Source organism: Bos grunniens, chromosome 2 (assembly GCF_055505025.1).
Source record: "Bos grunniens cultivar Pamir isolate PY7600 chromosome 2, Bosgru_T2T1.0, whole genome shotgun sequence".
In the NCBI taxonomy this organism is placed as follows: domain Eukaryota; kingdom Metazoa; phylum Chordata; class Mammalia; order Artiodactyla; family Bovidae; genus Bos; species Bos grunniens.
Window position 1 is genome coordinate 122,493,925 of NC_141166.1, and position 16,577 is coordinate 122,510,501.

Sequence of the window (16,577 nt, forward strand, 5' to 3'; positions counted from 1 at the left end):
TTGAGAAGGTAACAACTGAAGCTGGACTTGAAAGCAGAGAGGGAGAAGGAGAGAGGGACATTTCTAAAAAAGATTCTGGTGAAAGCTCTTAAAGCCGAAGGGTATCTGACAGGTAAGAAAGGAAACAAAAGAACAGTGTGGAGGTTAGCATGGCTGGAGTAAGGAAGCATGTGAGAAGAGACGTGGAAACCGAATCAGCAAGATGAAGGAGGTGAAGGCAGATCATATAAAGCTTTAAAGGTAGTAGCATACTGCATCAAAACCCAATTGTTACATTTTAGAAAATTTACAAGCTATTTGTTAAACCGACTTATTCTTAAAAGTAAAATATATAAACTTACAATTAAATAAATTGTATTCAAAACAAAGGTGGTACTTAGAAACCATCATGTGATAATTATTTTGATACATTTTACCATTATCTATATCATAAGCTTAATTATTTCTGCCATTTCCAAAATAGGCCACAGTGGGAATATTCACACCATGGATATTATCAAACCTTCCAGACTGGGGCTTGCTTTCTTGTTTTATTCCTGTCTAAAATGGTGGAGATAATGATAAAAATAAAGATTGACTTTAAAAGTGTGTCATGTCTACAGTTGCTACATTATAAATAGTACAAAATATTGAGGGAATTTCCCCCCACTCTTCAAATACTATTATCCAATTAAACGACAAAGAAGTCATTTGCATCTCTGATGAACAAGTGAAGTTGAATATGCCTTTCATGTTTTTTTAAATTCAGACATGTATTTCTGTACATTCATCTTCCTTCTTGACATAAATAAAAAATCAGTCTGAATGACACCCATTTGTCAGTTGCAACCATAAGTTGACAACAGACACAAGAGTTTGTCAAAAATTGCTGAAAGTATTCTGAGAGAATCAATTAGCTATACAGAATTTATAAGACTGTTGTATATTAGTACTTATAAATTATGTATTATACATTCTTTATAGTAATAAACTTATATAATAATAATAAATATATGTATACGTGTACATATGTGTGTGTATATACATACATTTTTGAGCTAATTGTTAAATTTTGCTAGCATACTATTTCATGTATGTGTATGCATGCTAAGTCACTTCAATCATATCCGACTCTTTGTGACCCTATCAACTGTAGCCTGCCAGGGTCCTCTGTCCATGGGTTTCTCCAGATAAGAATACTGGAGAAGGTTGCCATGACCTCCTCCAGGGGATCTTCCCCACCCAGGGATCAAATCTGGGTCTCTTGTCTCTGGCATTGGCAGGTGGGTTCTTTACACTAGCACCACCTGGGAAGCCCACTATTACTTACAGGCCACTATAATGACTGTCTAACCATGAACTTCCTGATGTGCAAGCTGGGTTTAGAAAAGGCAGAGGAACCAGAGATCAAATTGCCAACATCCGCTGGATCATGGAAAAAGCAAGAGAGTTCCAGAAAAACATCTATTTCTGCTTAATGGACTATGCCAAAGCCTTTGTGTGGATAACAATAAACTGTGGAAAATTCTGAAAGAGATGGGAATACCAGACCACCTGATTTGCCTCTTGAGAAATGTGTATGCAGGTCAGGAAGCAACAATTAGAAGCGGACATGGAACAACAGACTGGTTCCAAATAGGAAAAGGAGTTCATCAAGGCTGTATATTGTCACCCTGCTATTTAACTTATATGCAGAGTACATAATGAGAAACGCTGGACTGGAAGAAACACAAGCTGGAATCAAGATTGCCAGGAGAAATATCAATAACCTCAGATATGCAGATGACACCACCCTTATGGCAGAAAGTGAAGAGGAACTCAAAAGCCTCTTGATGAAGGTGAAAGTAGAGAGTGAAAAAGTTGGCTTAAAGCTCAACATTCAGAAAACGAAGATCATGGCATCCAGTCCCGTCACTTCATGGGAAATAGATGGGGAAACAGTGGAAACAGTGTCAGACTTTATTTTTCTGGGCTCCAAAATCACTGCAGATGGTGACTGCAGCCATGAAATTAAAAGACGCTTACTCCTTGGAAGGAAAGTTATGACCAACCTATATAGCATATTGAAAAGCAGAGACATTACTTTGCCAACAAAGGTCCGTCTAGTCAAGGCTATGGTTTTTCCTGTGGTCATGTATGGATGTGAGAGTTGGACTGTGAAGAAGGCTGAGCGCCAAAGAATTGATGCTTTTGAACTGTGGTGTTGGAGAAGACTCTTGAGAGTCCCTTGGACTGCAAGGAGATCCAATCAGTCCATTCTGAAGGAGATAAGCCCTGGGATTTCTTTGGAAGGACTGATGCTAAAGCTGAAACTCCAGTACTTTGGCCACCTCATGCAAAGAGTTGACTCATTGGAAAAGACTCTGATGCTGGGAGGGATTGGGGGCAAGAGGAGAAGGGGACGACAGAGGATGAGATAGCTGGATGGCATCACTGACTTGATGGACATGAGTCTGAGTGAACTCCGGGAGTTGGTGATTGACAGGGAGGACTGGCGTGCTGCGATTCATGGGGTCGCAAAGAGTCGGACACGACTGAGTGACTGATCTGATCTGATTAAAATAATGTATACTTTCTTTAACTTATAAATACTACATATATGTTTTTATATATTCTTTTGCAATATGCTGTATCTCACAAAATCTTAAAAACCCTGAACACTAAATAACTTAAAAAATTCTATGTAAACATTAAGGAAACTGAATCAGCAGATAAAAACTAACCCACAAATAAAACACTGAGCTTAATGGTATTTTAAAGGTAGTCCTACCAATTTCACTTAAAGTCAAGAATTTTCAAACTCCAACTCATTTTATAAGGCTACTGTAATCTCAGTACTAAAACTAGACAAGGTCAGTATGAGAAAGGGAAACAACAGCTAATCTCATCCACAAATATAAATTTTATAATGCAAGCCAAAGTAACATATATATATATATATATATATATATATCTTACAAAGGTAATACATAACAATTAAGTTGAGTTTATCCAAGAAACATAAGGTAGTTCAACATTAGAAAATCTATGAATATAATTCACTGCATGAACTAATTAAAAAGAAAAATCATGTGAATTATTTTAAAAAGCTACAGAAAAGACATTTGTTAAAACTAAATGTTTTATTTCAAATTTATTTTCTTAATATTGATGGGAATGTAATTAACCTCATAAAGAGCAGATCAAAGAAATTAAGGTATATCAAACCATGCTGAAACATTAAACATCTTCCTTTAAATTCAGAGACAAGCTGAATGCCATCATTCCTTCCATTTCAGATCATTCTAGATAAACTCGCTAATGTAGTTGTCTCAAAAGAAACAATCATAAAAGGTATACATTTGGAGAAGAAAAAACTGTCCTTTGTAGAAGTGCCTGTGTGTGCCTGCTAAGTCGCTTCAGTCATGTCTGACTCTTTGCAACTCTATGGACTCCTCTGTCCATGGGATTCTTCAGGCAAGAATACTGGAGTGGGTTGCCATGCCCTCCTCCAGGGATTTGTAGAAGAAAAGTATACAAAGGCAAATTGTATTTCTATACACCTGCAAGAAATACTTGTTCACAAAGCAATAAAAATATAAAGTACTGATGGAAAGTCCAACAAACTATATTCAGGAATTTTAAACATAGTATTATTAATCATAAATATTAAGTGATTACATAATATATTACATGCTTAGTAGGGTACCTAACATCTAATATCACTAACAAATATTTTCTGTCATCATTACTATTGTTATTATTACCAAAGAAAAATAAGTTTTCTGCTAAACATGAAAGAAGACATAAGAATGATAAGATAGATTTAAATAGGATGAATTAATATTATAAAGATGACAATTCCCCCAAATTTATATCAAAGAGATTCTAATAAAAACTCCATTATTTTCCTTTTTTTGGTGGAGCATATGAACTACTAAGCCAAAGTAGGTTTCAAAAGTTTCAGATGATTGATACTATACTGAACACGTTCTACGCCTCTAGAGCAACTACGTAGGGACTATGTCACAAAAAGAAACTAGAAAGCACTGGTATGTTTGACATTTTTAATAGATATTCTAAAACGTCAGGCTTGCCTTAAGCTAGCTCTAGGTTTTCTTCTGGTTCTAAACAGCTGTGATTTGCACACAATGCGACTCCAGGAGCGTCTCGGTTCTCACGGTGCCTCCTTTTCCACTTCTTAATCTTCTTTGTGCCTAGTGTTTTGGGGTTTGAATCAATATCAAATAAGTCATAAAATTACTCAGTACCGTAAGAAAAACAGTGCATTCCATTCCAGACTGACCACCCAGATTTCACCCTGGGACATAACTAGTTTTTCTCAAGTACACATTCTCTTTGAGAAGATAGGAAAGAAAACAGATCTGGGATTCATTTATGGTTTTAGTTTTAGTGGACCTAGGTCAGTTTGGAATTCTCACGTCTAAAGAGAATCCAGACTCTTAGGTAACTTAAAAAAGCAACTCTTTTGCTTCGAGGGAGAACAGATATTTGTGTTTGCCACTTGGGGCTGTTCTAAACAAAATCTAATCTACTCCTCCATCTCAGCTTCAGACACAGGCATTGTTCATGACATAGGAAGGCAGGTCACCAGTGAAAATGAGTTACTCTTATGTGGCACTTTATAAACTACACATTTCTTTTCTGTAAAGGATTTTCTTGGTGGTTAATTGGAAGTATCTCTCATCCACTGGCCATCAAATGTACTCTTTTTTCTCATTTCCTTGATGCCTTGTTCTCAATGCTGCACTATAGACATTCAGAACTCAGGAGACTGGTCAGAATTTATGGGAATGTCTGCTCCTTCATTAGGAAAGATATGATTTTCCCAATAATAACATTTATTGAGGGTAGGAAAAGTTATGTGATTTGTCTGAAAATCCATAGGTAGAAATAGAAAAGTGACTCTCTCCACCATTTCCCTCCTCATGCCTCAGTAGAAAGACAGCCACATACTCTTAAAATCTCTTGTCTGCTCTTGAGTAGTACAGAAGAAGGTAGAGATTGGGCAGAGACTTAAGATGCTAAGGAAGGCTGAATAGATAATGAACGCGTTTACTCACTCTAAATGGATACCTTTAACCAAAACGAGTTTGGGATGGAAGAAAGCATTTTTTTCCTTTTTGTGTTTGCCATTCAAGGGCTTTACTTTTTGAAAATGCCCTGTATCAAAAACGAATGTGTAAAAATATAAAGATAGAGCTACCATATGACTCTGCAATCCCACTCCTGGGCATATATCCAGAGGAAAACATGATCCAAAAGGATACATGCACCCCAATGTTCACTGCAGCACTGTTGACAATAGCGAAGACATGGGAGCAACCTAAATGTTCCCGAGGAATGGCTAAAGACGATGTATGCAATGGAATACTACTCAACCATTAAAAAGAATGAAATAATGTCATTTGCCCCAACATCGATGGACCTAGAGGTTGTCGTACTGAGTGAAGTCAAAGAAGAAATATTGTACAACATCCCTTATATAGGGAGTCTAAAAATAAATAATACAGATGCACTTACAAAAGAGAAAGAGATGCACAGACTTAGAGAATGAACTTATAGTTGCCAGAGGAAAGGACGAGGGAAGGGATAGTTAGAGAGTTTGGGATGGACATGTACACACTGTTACATTTAAAACGGATGACTAACAAGGATCTACTGTTTAGCACACGGAACTCTGCTCAATGTTATGTGGCAGCCTGGATGGGAGAGGAGATATCTGGGGGGAAATGAATACACGTATGTGTAAGGCTGAGTCCCTTCACTCTTCATCTGAGGCTATCACATTATTAATCAGCTATACCTCAATACAAAATAAAAAGTCTAAAGTTTAAAATAGGTTTAAAAAAGGAATGAATTTTCATACAACATTCTTTAACAGATGTTCTTAGATCCTGAACTGAACTTATTGAATGAAATTATTCTTTTTAAAAGTGTTTTATTGATGACCCAGGAGCTACCTACCATGGAACCTAGTCATCCATACCATCCACGGCTCTAGGATTAGTGGGATGTTTTTGAGATAACTATGAAATATAGTTTCAGAGGTAGCATGAAAATGAAAGTGAAGTCTCTCAGTCATGTCTGACTCTTTGCGACCCCATGGACTGTAGCCTACCAGGCTCCTCCATCCGTCCATGGGATTTGCCAGGCAAGAGTTCTAGAATGGGTTGCCATTTCCTTCTCAAGGGGGGTCTTCCTGACCCAGGGATCGAACCTGGGTCCTTTGCATTGTAGGCAGACACTTTTACCATCAGAGCCACCAGGGAAGTCCAGAGGTAGCATAACGATGATTAAACATTTGCTCAGAACCTTGATGTTTAATTAATATTCCAAAGTTCTCAGCATCATATAACCTGATTTTTTTCATCTTAATGCAATTATAATAAGGAAACCTTCATCTTCAGTATATTTCAGACCAGAGGTGATGGCAATGGGAAATTACAATGGCAGTATCTGATACACACTGACTTCAAAACAGAAGACTATTTTTGTTGCTGTGTTTTTGCAGCAGATCACATTTAAAAATCTTTTATTATGAAATACTCTATTCATAAAAATGGATTATATTATATATATATAAAGCATGTATGTTAGGCATAACCAAATGACCATCGGTGTTCACTTAGAACTCAACTAAAGAAATAAAATATTACTAACTCCTAAATAAATTCTCCATCCTTTCCCTAGAACAATGATGCATATTTTCCCCTATCATTCTTTAGTGTGTATTCTAAAACCTATTATTCAGTTTTCAGTTTTGTAAACTTTCTATAAATGGTGTCTTGCTATATTACACAACAGCTGCATATTTTGCTTAATATTATTTGTGTCTTTCATCCCTGTTAATATTCACGATGAAGGTTTATATTAACAGCTGTATGAACATGAATAAGAATCACAGTTCATGAATCCATTTTGCCACCATTTTTAGGTTTTTTGCACTCATGAACAATGCTGCAATGAACGTTTTATGTCTTCTGATGCACATGAGCAAAAGCCTCTCTAAGGTAAAAACATACAAGTGAGATTTGGGGGAAATATAGCATTGCATCCTCAGCTTTGCTAGAGAATGCCAAAGTGTTCTGCAAAATGATTATAGAAATTTACTCATACACGGTTAACATTTAAGAAAACCGAAAACTGGCATTATTCTCGACTCTTCTCTGGATTTCATATGGCACATCTAATCTATTAACAAATTCTCCCAGTTCTACTTTCAGAATATATCCAGAATCCAATCTCTGTGCTGTCCCTTCCCACTCGTGCCTATTGGATCAGGTATCCACAGTTTAGACACTGTCCCTCCACCGCTATTACCCGTAACGAGCCCACATCTTTGTTCTGGGTCATGAACAGCAGCTTCTTGCCTCCTTCTCACCACTCTCATTTTTACGTAACAAACATAATAGTTTCCATTCTGTAGTCAGAGCAATCCTTTTAAAATTTCAGTTTGTATCATTTTAGTTTTCTTCTTTAAAATATATTGGGTTTCCTTTCTCTCTTGGACCCAAACCAATGACGCAGCATCACGTTACCCATCTACCACATGCCTACATTATTCCCACTTGCCTAATTTCCCTGTTTCATTCACCTCCTGTTATTTCTTGCATGTCAGCCAAGCTCCACTCCCCAGTGCTGGTCATTTCCTCTGTCTGAAAACTTATTTCCCAACCCCTTATACCAGACCTCCTCATAGGTCTTTCTAACCTCCTTCATATATTTTGACATTATTACCTTCTCAGTAAAATCTTTCCTATGCACCTTATTTAAAATTGTAATCTTGCTCCTAAGTTGAATTCTTTCATGAAGGTAAGTGTCTCTAGGTTTTTTGTTTTGTTTTGTTTGTTTTTTACTGTACTCCTAATTCCTAGAACACATAGCAGAAGTACAGTAAGGAATAAGTACAATAATAAAAGCCAATTCATGTAATGGCTACTATTTCAGGTACCTGTAAGAAAATTATATAAATCAACTTATTTAATTTTCCCAAAACCCATGTGGAGAGAGAGGACTTCAGTTGGCCTGCACAGAAAAGAAGCACAGCATTGGAAAACATGGACAAAAGCAATTATTCCATCACACTGGAAATCAATCAAGGCAACACGACACTTTGAGAAGCATTTATTCTTGAAAAATTCCTGGAGATTCTGGTACAAACGGCAGGAATCTGGACCTTCTTGCCTGGAACTGCTCTCAACCTCCCCCACCAACACCAGCTTGAGAATGGAAACCAGCTTTGCTGTCACAGGTAGACGCAATTTGTTGGGATAAGACAGAAAAAAAAAAAAAAAAAAACCAGTTTCTCCAATATAAAGTGGTGGATTTAGTTTAGAACCAATGTGGAAACCCCACATTTGCAAGCTTGAGATTGTGGTCCAAGTTTGGAGTAACTGCTAGACCATCAGGATTTAACAAAAAAAAACTCCCAGCAATCAAATGGACCTGGAAGGTCTGATATAGCTCTCCTATGGTCATCTGAGGAACATATGTGGCTGGCAGAGGAAGAACCCTGGAGGGGTCTTCCTGCATGAGCTTGATTTTTCAAAACAATGTTAAAAAGACATTGTCTTCTTGAATTTCAAGATGTTTTAAATTTTAATTACTAAATATAAAGTCTATTTCTAAAACTTTTAAAAATAAAATATCAGTTAAAAATTGTTTTAAGGTTTTTCTGTTGTTTGGTAGAAAGGTAAACTTACTGGTTAACTTTTCTGTTATTTACTATTGATTATTGATTACTATTATTATTAGATTTAACATTTTCTAATTATGGAAATAATAGGAATAGAGTACAAATATTTCAAACCATAAAGAAATATATTGGGATAAAAAATAAACCTCAAGCAGTAAGAATGAAGGCCACACAAGTGGGAAAACAAAAATAGTAGATTAGGAATGTTCCTCTGAATTTAAAAAGTGGATGGATACTGAATTTTCTTGAATGTTCTTTCTGCGTCTCTTGAGGTCTTATATGTTTCTCCTTTTACATTAAGATGATGAGTGCAGTAATAGAATTTTTAAATGTAAAACCAAATTTGCACTTCTGGCATAAACCCAATGTGGTAGTAAATTCAGTCTGCAAACCCATGACTTCAGTAAACAGATGCCCTCAGGAGAGATCTGGCTCCAGAGTTCTTGTATTTCTCTGAATTTCTGTTTTATCTTTATTTGAACAGGTCCTTTGGGTGCCAGGTCTTCCCTGGTGGCTCAGATGGTAAGGCATCTGCCTGCAGTGCTGGAGACCTGGGTTCAATCTCTGAGTCAGGAAGATCCCCTGGAGAAGGAAATGGCTACCCATTCCAGTATTTTTGCCTGGAGAATTCCATAGACAGAGGTGCCTGGTGGGCTACAGTCCATGGGTTCGCAGAGTCAGATACAACTAACACTTTGACTTTCACCACGGGTGCCAATTTCTTTTCAGCAATATTTCATCCAGCATTGCTAGTTGTTTTTCACCATATTTCTTTAAGTTTATCTAGTTTACCATTGCATTGGAAATAGAAACCAAGTATGTAATTTTATAAATAAAATTCAACGTAAGTTTCTTTATTCAAACGAATGCTCTACATAAGTACCCTTGGAAATTATATTATTAAAATGCTCTATGATTTTAATTTGCTTAAAGCCAGACTTCCTATGTTCAAATCTTGGTTCTACATTTTATACCTGCAGGACTGAGTTATTATTACTCAATGTCAGAAATGTAAGTTGAGAACTTCATGCAAATCTAAAATTTACCTCTGTGTGCAACACAATAAAGTTTATTAGAAAGAGAGCAATTGTAGTACTTAATCCAATTCTGACACAGAGCTTCCTTCATTACAAATAGATTCTAAGTGATGGATTGATGTTTGGGGTTCACTGTTTATTTTAGTTAAAACTTTCTTAGAGAAGAGTGCATTTTGGTCAATTGAATTATTGGATTTGTTGAATATAAATATTTCAACTCATATTATTTTATATGAATATAAATATTTCAACTCATATTATTTTAACTCATATTCAACTCAAATATTTCATACTTTCTTGAAAGATATGGGACAGTATAATAGCATGCAGTGGGAAAAACCTTGGGTAGAGAATCAGTTTTGACTCTAGCACTTAGAAGCTGTATGATCTTCTATCTCCAGACTGTAAAATGAGCGTAATATTTTCCACTTCAAAAGACAGTTGTAAAAGGAAATAGGATAATACATGTAAAATGCCTGGAACATAGGAGGCGTTTCAGAAATCTTGTTTCCCTCCTGTCTCCTATTTCTGAGAATATGTTCATTTGTTTTCCCTTCTGAATAAATAGATTCAAAGCGAAGTTTATTCATTCACTCTTTGATTCAAAAACACATTCAATAAATAACTTTAAAGCACCTATGATATGCCAGGGACATATTTCTTCAGTAGCAGATTACAAATGACCTTTCCAACTCATGAGTGAAACTGTCAGCCAAAGAAATAACTTAGTAAAACTGAAAAAAAAAAAAAATCTCTGACACAAAGTCTTGCTTTCCTAGTGCAACACAAAATCTATTTGGAAAGCTGAAACACAGGATCAAAAGCACCTCTAGAAATGGACAGGAGGATGCTATGCCATGTAAAACTTCGTTACTCTTTCATTGTCCCAGCCTTCCTTCACATCCACTTTACTGTCACCCACGTCAATACCTCTGTAGCCTACATGGCACACACAGAGCAGAATTTCTTTATATTTAACAGTCAAACCAATTTTCTTATGAATAGCCAAATTATAAATACCTCTAAGAGCTTTCATATTTTGTAAAAGAGGAAATCTAGAGAGAAACACAATCCAGCATATCTCAGAGGATATGGGAGGGATGGAGGAAGGCCTCATAAACTGTACCTTGAGCAGCTAACTCTTTCCACCTCTCTTTGTTCTGCTGGATGATGTCCACCAAGCTGTTTTTGAAGCTCTTCAGGTCCACGCTGGCAAGGGAGTAGTCGGGGGAGTAGGTTCCATCATTGGTGGTGCCTTTCATATTTGATCGTCTAAAGAAATCAGCAACGTGAGATAACATATAGATTATTGAGCTAATAGTAACATCAAAGAAACCAGAAAATGCCAAGGGCAGAATATGAGACAAGGAAGCAAAGCCTGAAACACTTTACAAAACCAGCTGGAGAAGCAGGAAAGGCAGCAGCTTAGGCCCAGTGCTGCTCACCTTCCTCCCCTCGTGGACAGGGCCAGAGCAGCAGGTCATAATCCCATAGCATGTGTTATGGGGTGGGGATGGCAGTGGGTGAGGCCTAAAGAGAGGAGCAGAATCTTGAGACAAGCTGACTTAGTCGTGAGGCCACTGGTGAACATCACAAAAGAGACACCAGGTGTCTCTGGAGTCAGATAACCGTCCCTGCCCCTCCTTCCATCATTTGATCGCCAGGCTAACCTGGATCTTTCTCAGGTAGAACATCCCCTCTGTTTCTTCACTAGGGCAACATTTAAGGACCCTGTTGGTATGTTATTAGGAACAGCTATGTGTTTATATGGGAGAAGGCAATGGCTCCCCACTCCAGTACTGTTGCCTGGAAAATCCCATGGACTGAGGAGCCTGGTAGGCTGCAGTCCATGGGGTCGCTAAGAGTCAGACACGACTGAGCGACTTCACTTTCACTTTCCACTTTCATGCATTGGAGAAGGAAATGGCAACCCACTCCAGTGTTCTTGCCTGGAGAATCCCATGGATGGAGAAGCCTGGTAGGCTGCAGTCCATGGGGTCGCACAGAGTTGGACACGACTGAAGTGATGCAGCAGCAGCAACATATGTTCATATGGGCAAGAATTTAGCATAATTTTTCTGCAACTGGACGTTTTAAATAATATCCTTTAACACATTTACCAATAAAAAAATCTAGATTGAAATGTTTTAAATTGTATATAAATGGACTTTACTATTACACATTATCCAGATCAATTGTATTCATGTCATCTAAAAGGCTAACTTTGAAGTAGGCATCTTTCTAGATATACAAGTGGGCTGTACAACACAATTCCCCTCTCCCAACTGCTTACCATGATTGGATATGTTAATATATCCAGGATATAACTCATACATTTCAATAAAAATTAAAATAATATTTATTCTCCTGAGTACTGAATACGATTCTGTAATACTCCTTAGTATTAAACTTGGATATTTTTTCTTGATTAGGAACATCAAGTTCCTAATTTCAAAGGCAGATGCAATATATTATAGAGCCATTAGGTGGCAATACTACCTAGTAATTCTTCTAAGAATTTCCTGCTTAATGTAAGGAATAATAAAGATAATTATAAGTAAAAGAGAAAAGACACACAAAAGGAAAACAATCAAACCTGCTTGCTCCATAGGAAGGAGTTTTGGTTTTCGAGTCTTCCTCTATAAGAGGAATAATAATTTTCTCTGTTGAGTCTGTCAGAAGAGAAAATGTTGGTTCTACTATGAAATCAATGAAACCTACAAAAGCAAAAACATAAATAAATATCAATAAAGTCAAGTGTTATAAATAAATATCAATAAAGTCAAGTGTTATAATTTCCTAAATTCTAAATTAGTAATAATTCAGTCTCTAATGCTCCTGATAGCAATTTTCAACTACAATGTTGGCTTAGTTTACCCCTTGCAATTAATTTTAATCCAATAACACAATCTTTAGGAGAGTTTAACTGCTCTACAAAATCCTCTCTCAAGCAGTGAAAATGGGATACAATTTAAACTTGCTAGCTCAAGTGTACTGTTTCCTGTTAATATTCAGCCTCATATTATTGTTAACAATAATTTCAGACTAACCAGAGTCTATTTGTTTTTCGCTATTAATGAGAGGGATCACTCTCCTTTCTACAAAATCTTCACTTGTTTGTTGAATTTTGTTATTTATTAACAAGAAATAATATCCAAACTCCAAAGAAACTAAATAGTTGAAATGTTTTTTCAAGCCACAGAAAGGCAACCACTTTTTTTTTTTCTCATACTATATCAGTCAGAGCTTTCTGTCAGTGAGATAATATTTCATATAGCTGTTTATTATTCTCAGGATATAAAATGTTAGTTCACAGAGCGTGGGTGTATTCTGTTAAATCTGTCAGGGAACAGTAACATCTCTGGGAGACAGCATTAATCCCACCACTTTGAGTTGTCAGGACTGCATAAAGACTTTCACATTTACAGTAGTCATCAAACTAGAAAATGACACACAGAGAATGGGGCGTGGTCCTCCAGGGAGCATTTACTACCTGGGTTTAGGTGGAGAAGAAGACAAGCTCTGTGTACATTCAACACCCGAGGGCCCAGGAGAAGTGTGGTGCTGGAAATCAAATGTTTGTTGCCTTAAACATAACTGGAAGCAACAGACCATCATCTGAATATAAGAGAACACTGTGGGGATGCTTTTTAAATGACAGTGTCCTGGGAAATATCTACATTTAAAAAATATCCTATTCATCAGAAACTTGGATAAAGTAATTCCCATTTCAAATAATTGGATTCACCATAGTGTATATTAAGGTACATTTTTAATTCAAAAAACCTCAGTAGTTTTGTGTTTTAATTGATGACTCCAAGTTAAGTCAATGTTAATTGACCACCAGGGTGTTCTTTCAAGTTTTGGCTATGGTTTTAAATGCTTGGGATCTAGAGACTGTCAAATGAGTCACCTTTACTAACATGGCAGCAATTACAGGACAGCAACAAGCCTCAGAAACTTAATTTTTCTCAGTCTGCCCACAGAGGCCCTTAACCTGCCATGTTCACACCTTGTAAATGATGAGAGGCACCTGTGTTATGGCGGTTAGGAAAACAGCTATTGGAACACGGGTAGGAAGGGGGAACGGTGAGAGCAAGAAGCTTTCTGACAGGTGATCACCACTTTGGAGGAGGTGGTGCAGGACCACCTACAGCAGTAAGGCGGTGAGTCTTTCACTTATTGGTCATATATGCCAGAAACGAAGGTGCTGGCCCAGGGAATACCATTTTCATGTATTAACAATAGCAATAATACGTTTTAATCATGGGCTGGATTTGAAGTTCCCAACATAAACACAAATGAAAAGAATAAATAAGGTTGGGAGCAATATCATTTTACAAATTTCCTGTTGTTGGTTTCCCTCACATATTCATATCCTAAGAATTTTTTTCCCAAAAGACTATGAGCTAGTACATTAGGCATATTATTCAAATTTAGTGATAACAGAACGGATACATTAATATTTTCATTGGATTATTCCATATATAAAGAATTAAATTACAGAAAATAATCAGCAACAAAACAACAAAAAATGCTGTCTCTTGCACAGAAAGAGAAGAAAGCTCTGTATTTTATAAAAGGATTACAAAAAGAATAACAATTATTTACTAACCGTGCTCTGTTGATTCATTTTGTGAGAACGTTTCAAAATTCTTACCATTCACCCCCATATAGATCAGTCTAAAGATTAAATTTATCATGCATATGGAGTGGATTTTCATGAGTGAACAACATTGTGTATCCATTTGAAAACTAACAGGCTCACACTCGCTCTCCACGACCACCAGTTGTCAGTATTACCTATTTGGGACTGGGCCACCATCGTTGACTTCCGATCGCAAAGCGGGGAAAATGGAAGCCCTAATTCAGCTTCTTTATCTCCCTACAGAAAGAAACGCCCATTAGTATAGACTTGGTATGGAGAAACTAAGATAAGAGCAGCTTAGATAAAAAGCCTTAAAAAGTTGCATATTTTATTTCTTAATTGGCTTTGTGTATTTATTATAAAACCAAAAGCTGTTATTCAAGTTCATATAACTTTACTGAGTTGGTGTCCTTTTGGGGATGTGTTGTATAAGGCACACATTGCAGAAGTAAAATAACATGAACATTTTCAGCACCTGAAGATTCTACATTGATATTCTAGAGAGATAAACCTTTGTTCTTTGGAATTTTCTAAAGTCACCATAAACTAGTCATCTTGGTGTGTTATTTGGCATTTGACAATCCAGCTCATGAATTTTCTGCTTTTTCCCCCCAATGCCAAATAACATCAGCAGATCTTCAGTATCAATAATTCATGATTGGACTGCTTTTTAAACTAAAGAGGGACCTCCTTGGCTCAGCAGTAAAGAATCCGCCTGCAATATGCAAGACCCAGGTTCGATCCCTGGGTCAGGAAGATCCCCTGGAGCCGGGCATGAAAACCCACTCTAGTACTCTTGCCTAGAGAATCCCATAGACAGAGGAGCCTGGCAGGCTGCAGTCCACAGGGTCGCACAGAGTAGGGCGTGACTAAAGCGACTAAGCAGCAGCAGCTTGGTGGTCTAGTAGCTAAGGCACCACACTCCCAAAGCAGAGGTCCTGAGTTTGATTCCTGCTCAGGGAACTGGATCCCAATACGGCATCTAAGAACTCATATGCTGCAACTAAGACCCAGTACAGTCAAATAAATAAACACTTTTTTTTTAAGTGTATGAGCATTTTGAAAGATCTTTCTACCTATAAACCAAGTTTTACTAAAACTCCCACAGCAAGTAATGAGGAACATATTCAATATACTTGCATTCTGTTTGCACATGAGTAAAAATCGCTCAGTCATGTCTGACTCTTTGTGACCCCATGGACTGTACAGTCTATGGAATTCTCCAGGCCAGAATACTGTAGTGGGTAGCCTCTCCCTTCTCCAGGGGATTTTCAAAACCCAGGGATCGAACCCAGGTCTCCTACATTGCAGGCAGATTCTTTACCAGCTGAGCCACAAGGGAAGCCCCAGAATACTGGAGTGGGTAGCCTATCCCTTCTCCAGCACATTTTCCTGACACAGGAATTGAACCGAGGTCTCCTGCATTGCAGGCAGATTCTTTATGAACTGAGCTACTGTTTGCATAAATCTTATTTTAATGTAGTCTTATCAGAAAAAATTGAAATATCAATGATTTTTTACTATGTGATCTTATCAATTGTAAATTAATTGAGCACAAATATTGAAGAACTCCATTTTTGTTTGGGCTAAATATCACAAGAGATAATAGATTTAAAGGTGGCTACTATGGGCAAAACTTTTTTACTATGATAGCATGACCGCATGCTCAGTTGCTTAGTCATGTCAGACTCTTCATGACCCCATGGACAGTAGCCTGCCCAGCTTCTCTGGCCTTGACATTTTCCAGGTAAGAATACTGGAGTGGGTTGCTTTTTCCTCTTCCAGGAGATCTTCCCAACCCAGGGACAGAACCTGCATTTCTTGTGTCTCCTGCTTTGGCAGGTGGATACTTTACCACTAGTGCCACCTGGGAAACCATTAATTATGATAAGGTTTATCAAACACTGGCTCTTTGCATTCAAGAGATTTCTAAGTAGAGAGAGGATACTTCAAGAGTATCCTCTCGAAGAGGGGAGAGGACAGATGGAATTCTCCAGTCAAGAATACTGGAGTGGGTTGCCATGCCCTCCTCCAGGAGATCTTCCCGACCCAAGGATTGAACCTGGGTCTCTGACATTGCAGGTGGATTCTTTATCATCTGAGCCACCAGGGAAGCCCCATAAGACCACTGTTAGGACATATGATCTAGTCCTAAGATCAGGGGACAAAAGGGAGTGGCCTGCATTTAGTGGCAGAGCCCATGTTACAAGGCAAC

At 37.5% G+C, this 16,577-nt stretch overlaps 1 protein-coding gene across 6 annotated transcripts in view; it reads right to left on the reverse strand.

Annotated features, from left to right (window-relative positions):
• The window catches only part of PDE1A (phosphodiesterase 1A), a 395,418-nt gene that overhangs the window by 36,685 nt on the left and 342,156 nt on the right, over positions 1 to 16,577 (reverse strand). For 5 of the 6 annotated variants that reach the window (XM_086361397.1, XM_086361386.1, XM_086361376.1 and 2 more), the window contains 3 exons: positions 14,518 to 14,599; positions 12,311 to 12,431; positions 10,841 to 10,986 (listed from right to left, as the gene is read on the reverse strand). In XM_086361397.1, coding sequence (XP_086217523.1) covers positions 10,841 to 10,986; positions 12,311 to 12,431; positions 14,518 to 14,599 — 349 coding nt within the window. Of the gene's footprint in view, positions 1 to 4,011; positions 4,176 to 10,840; positions 10,987 to 12,310; positions 12,432 to 14,517; positions 14,600 to 16,577 lie in introns of those variants that run through there. The other variant, XM_086361425.1, reaches the window with a different exon arrangement.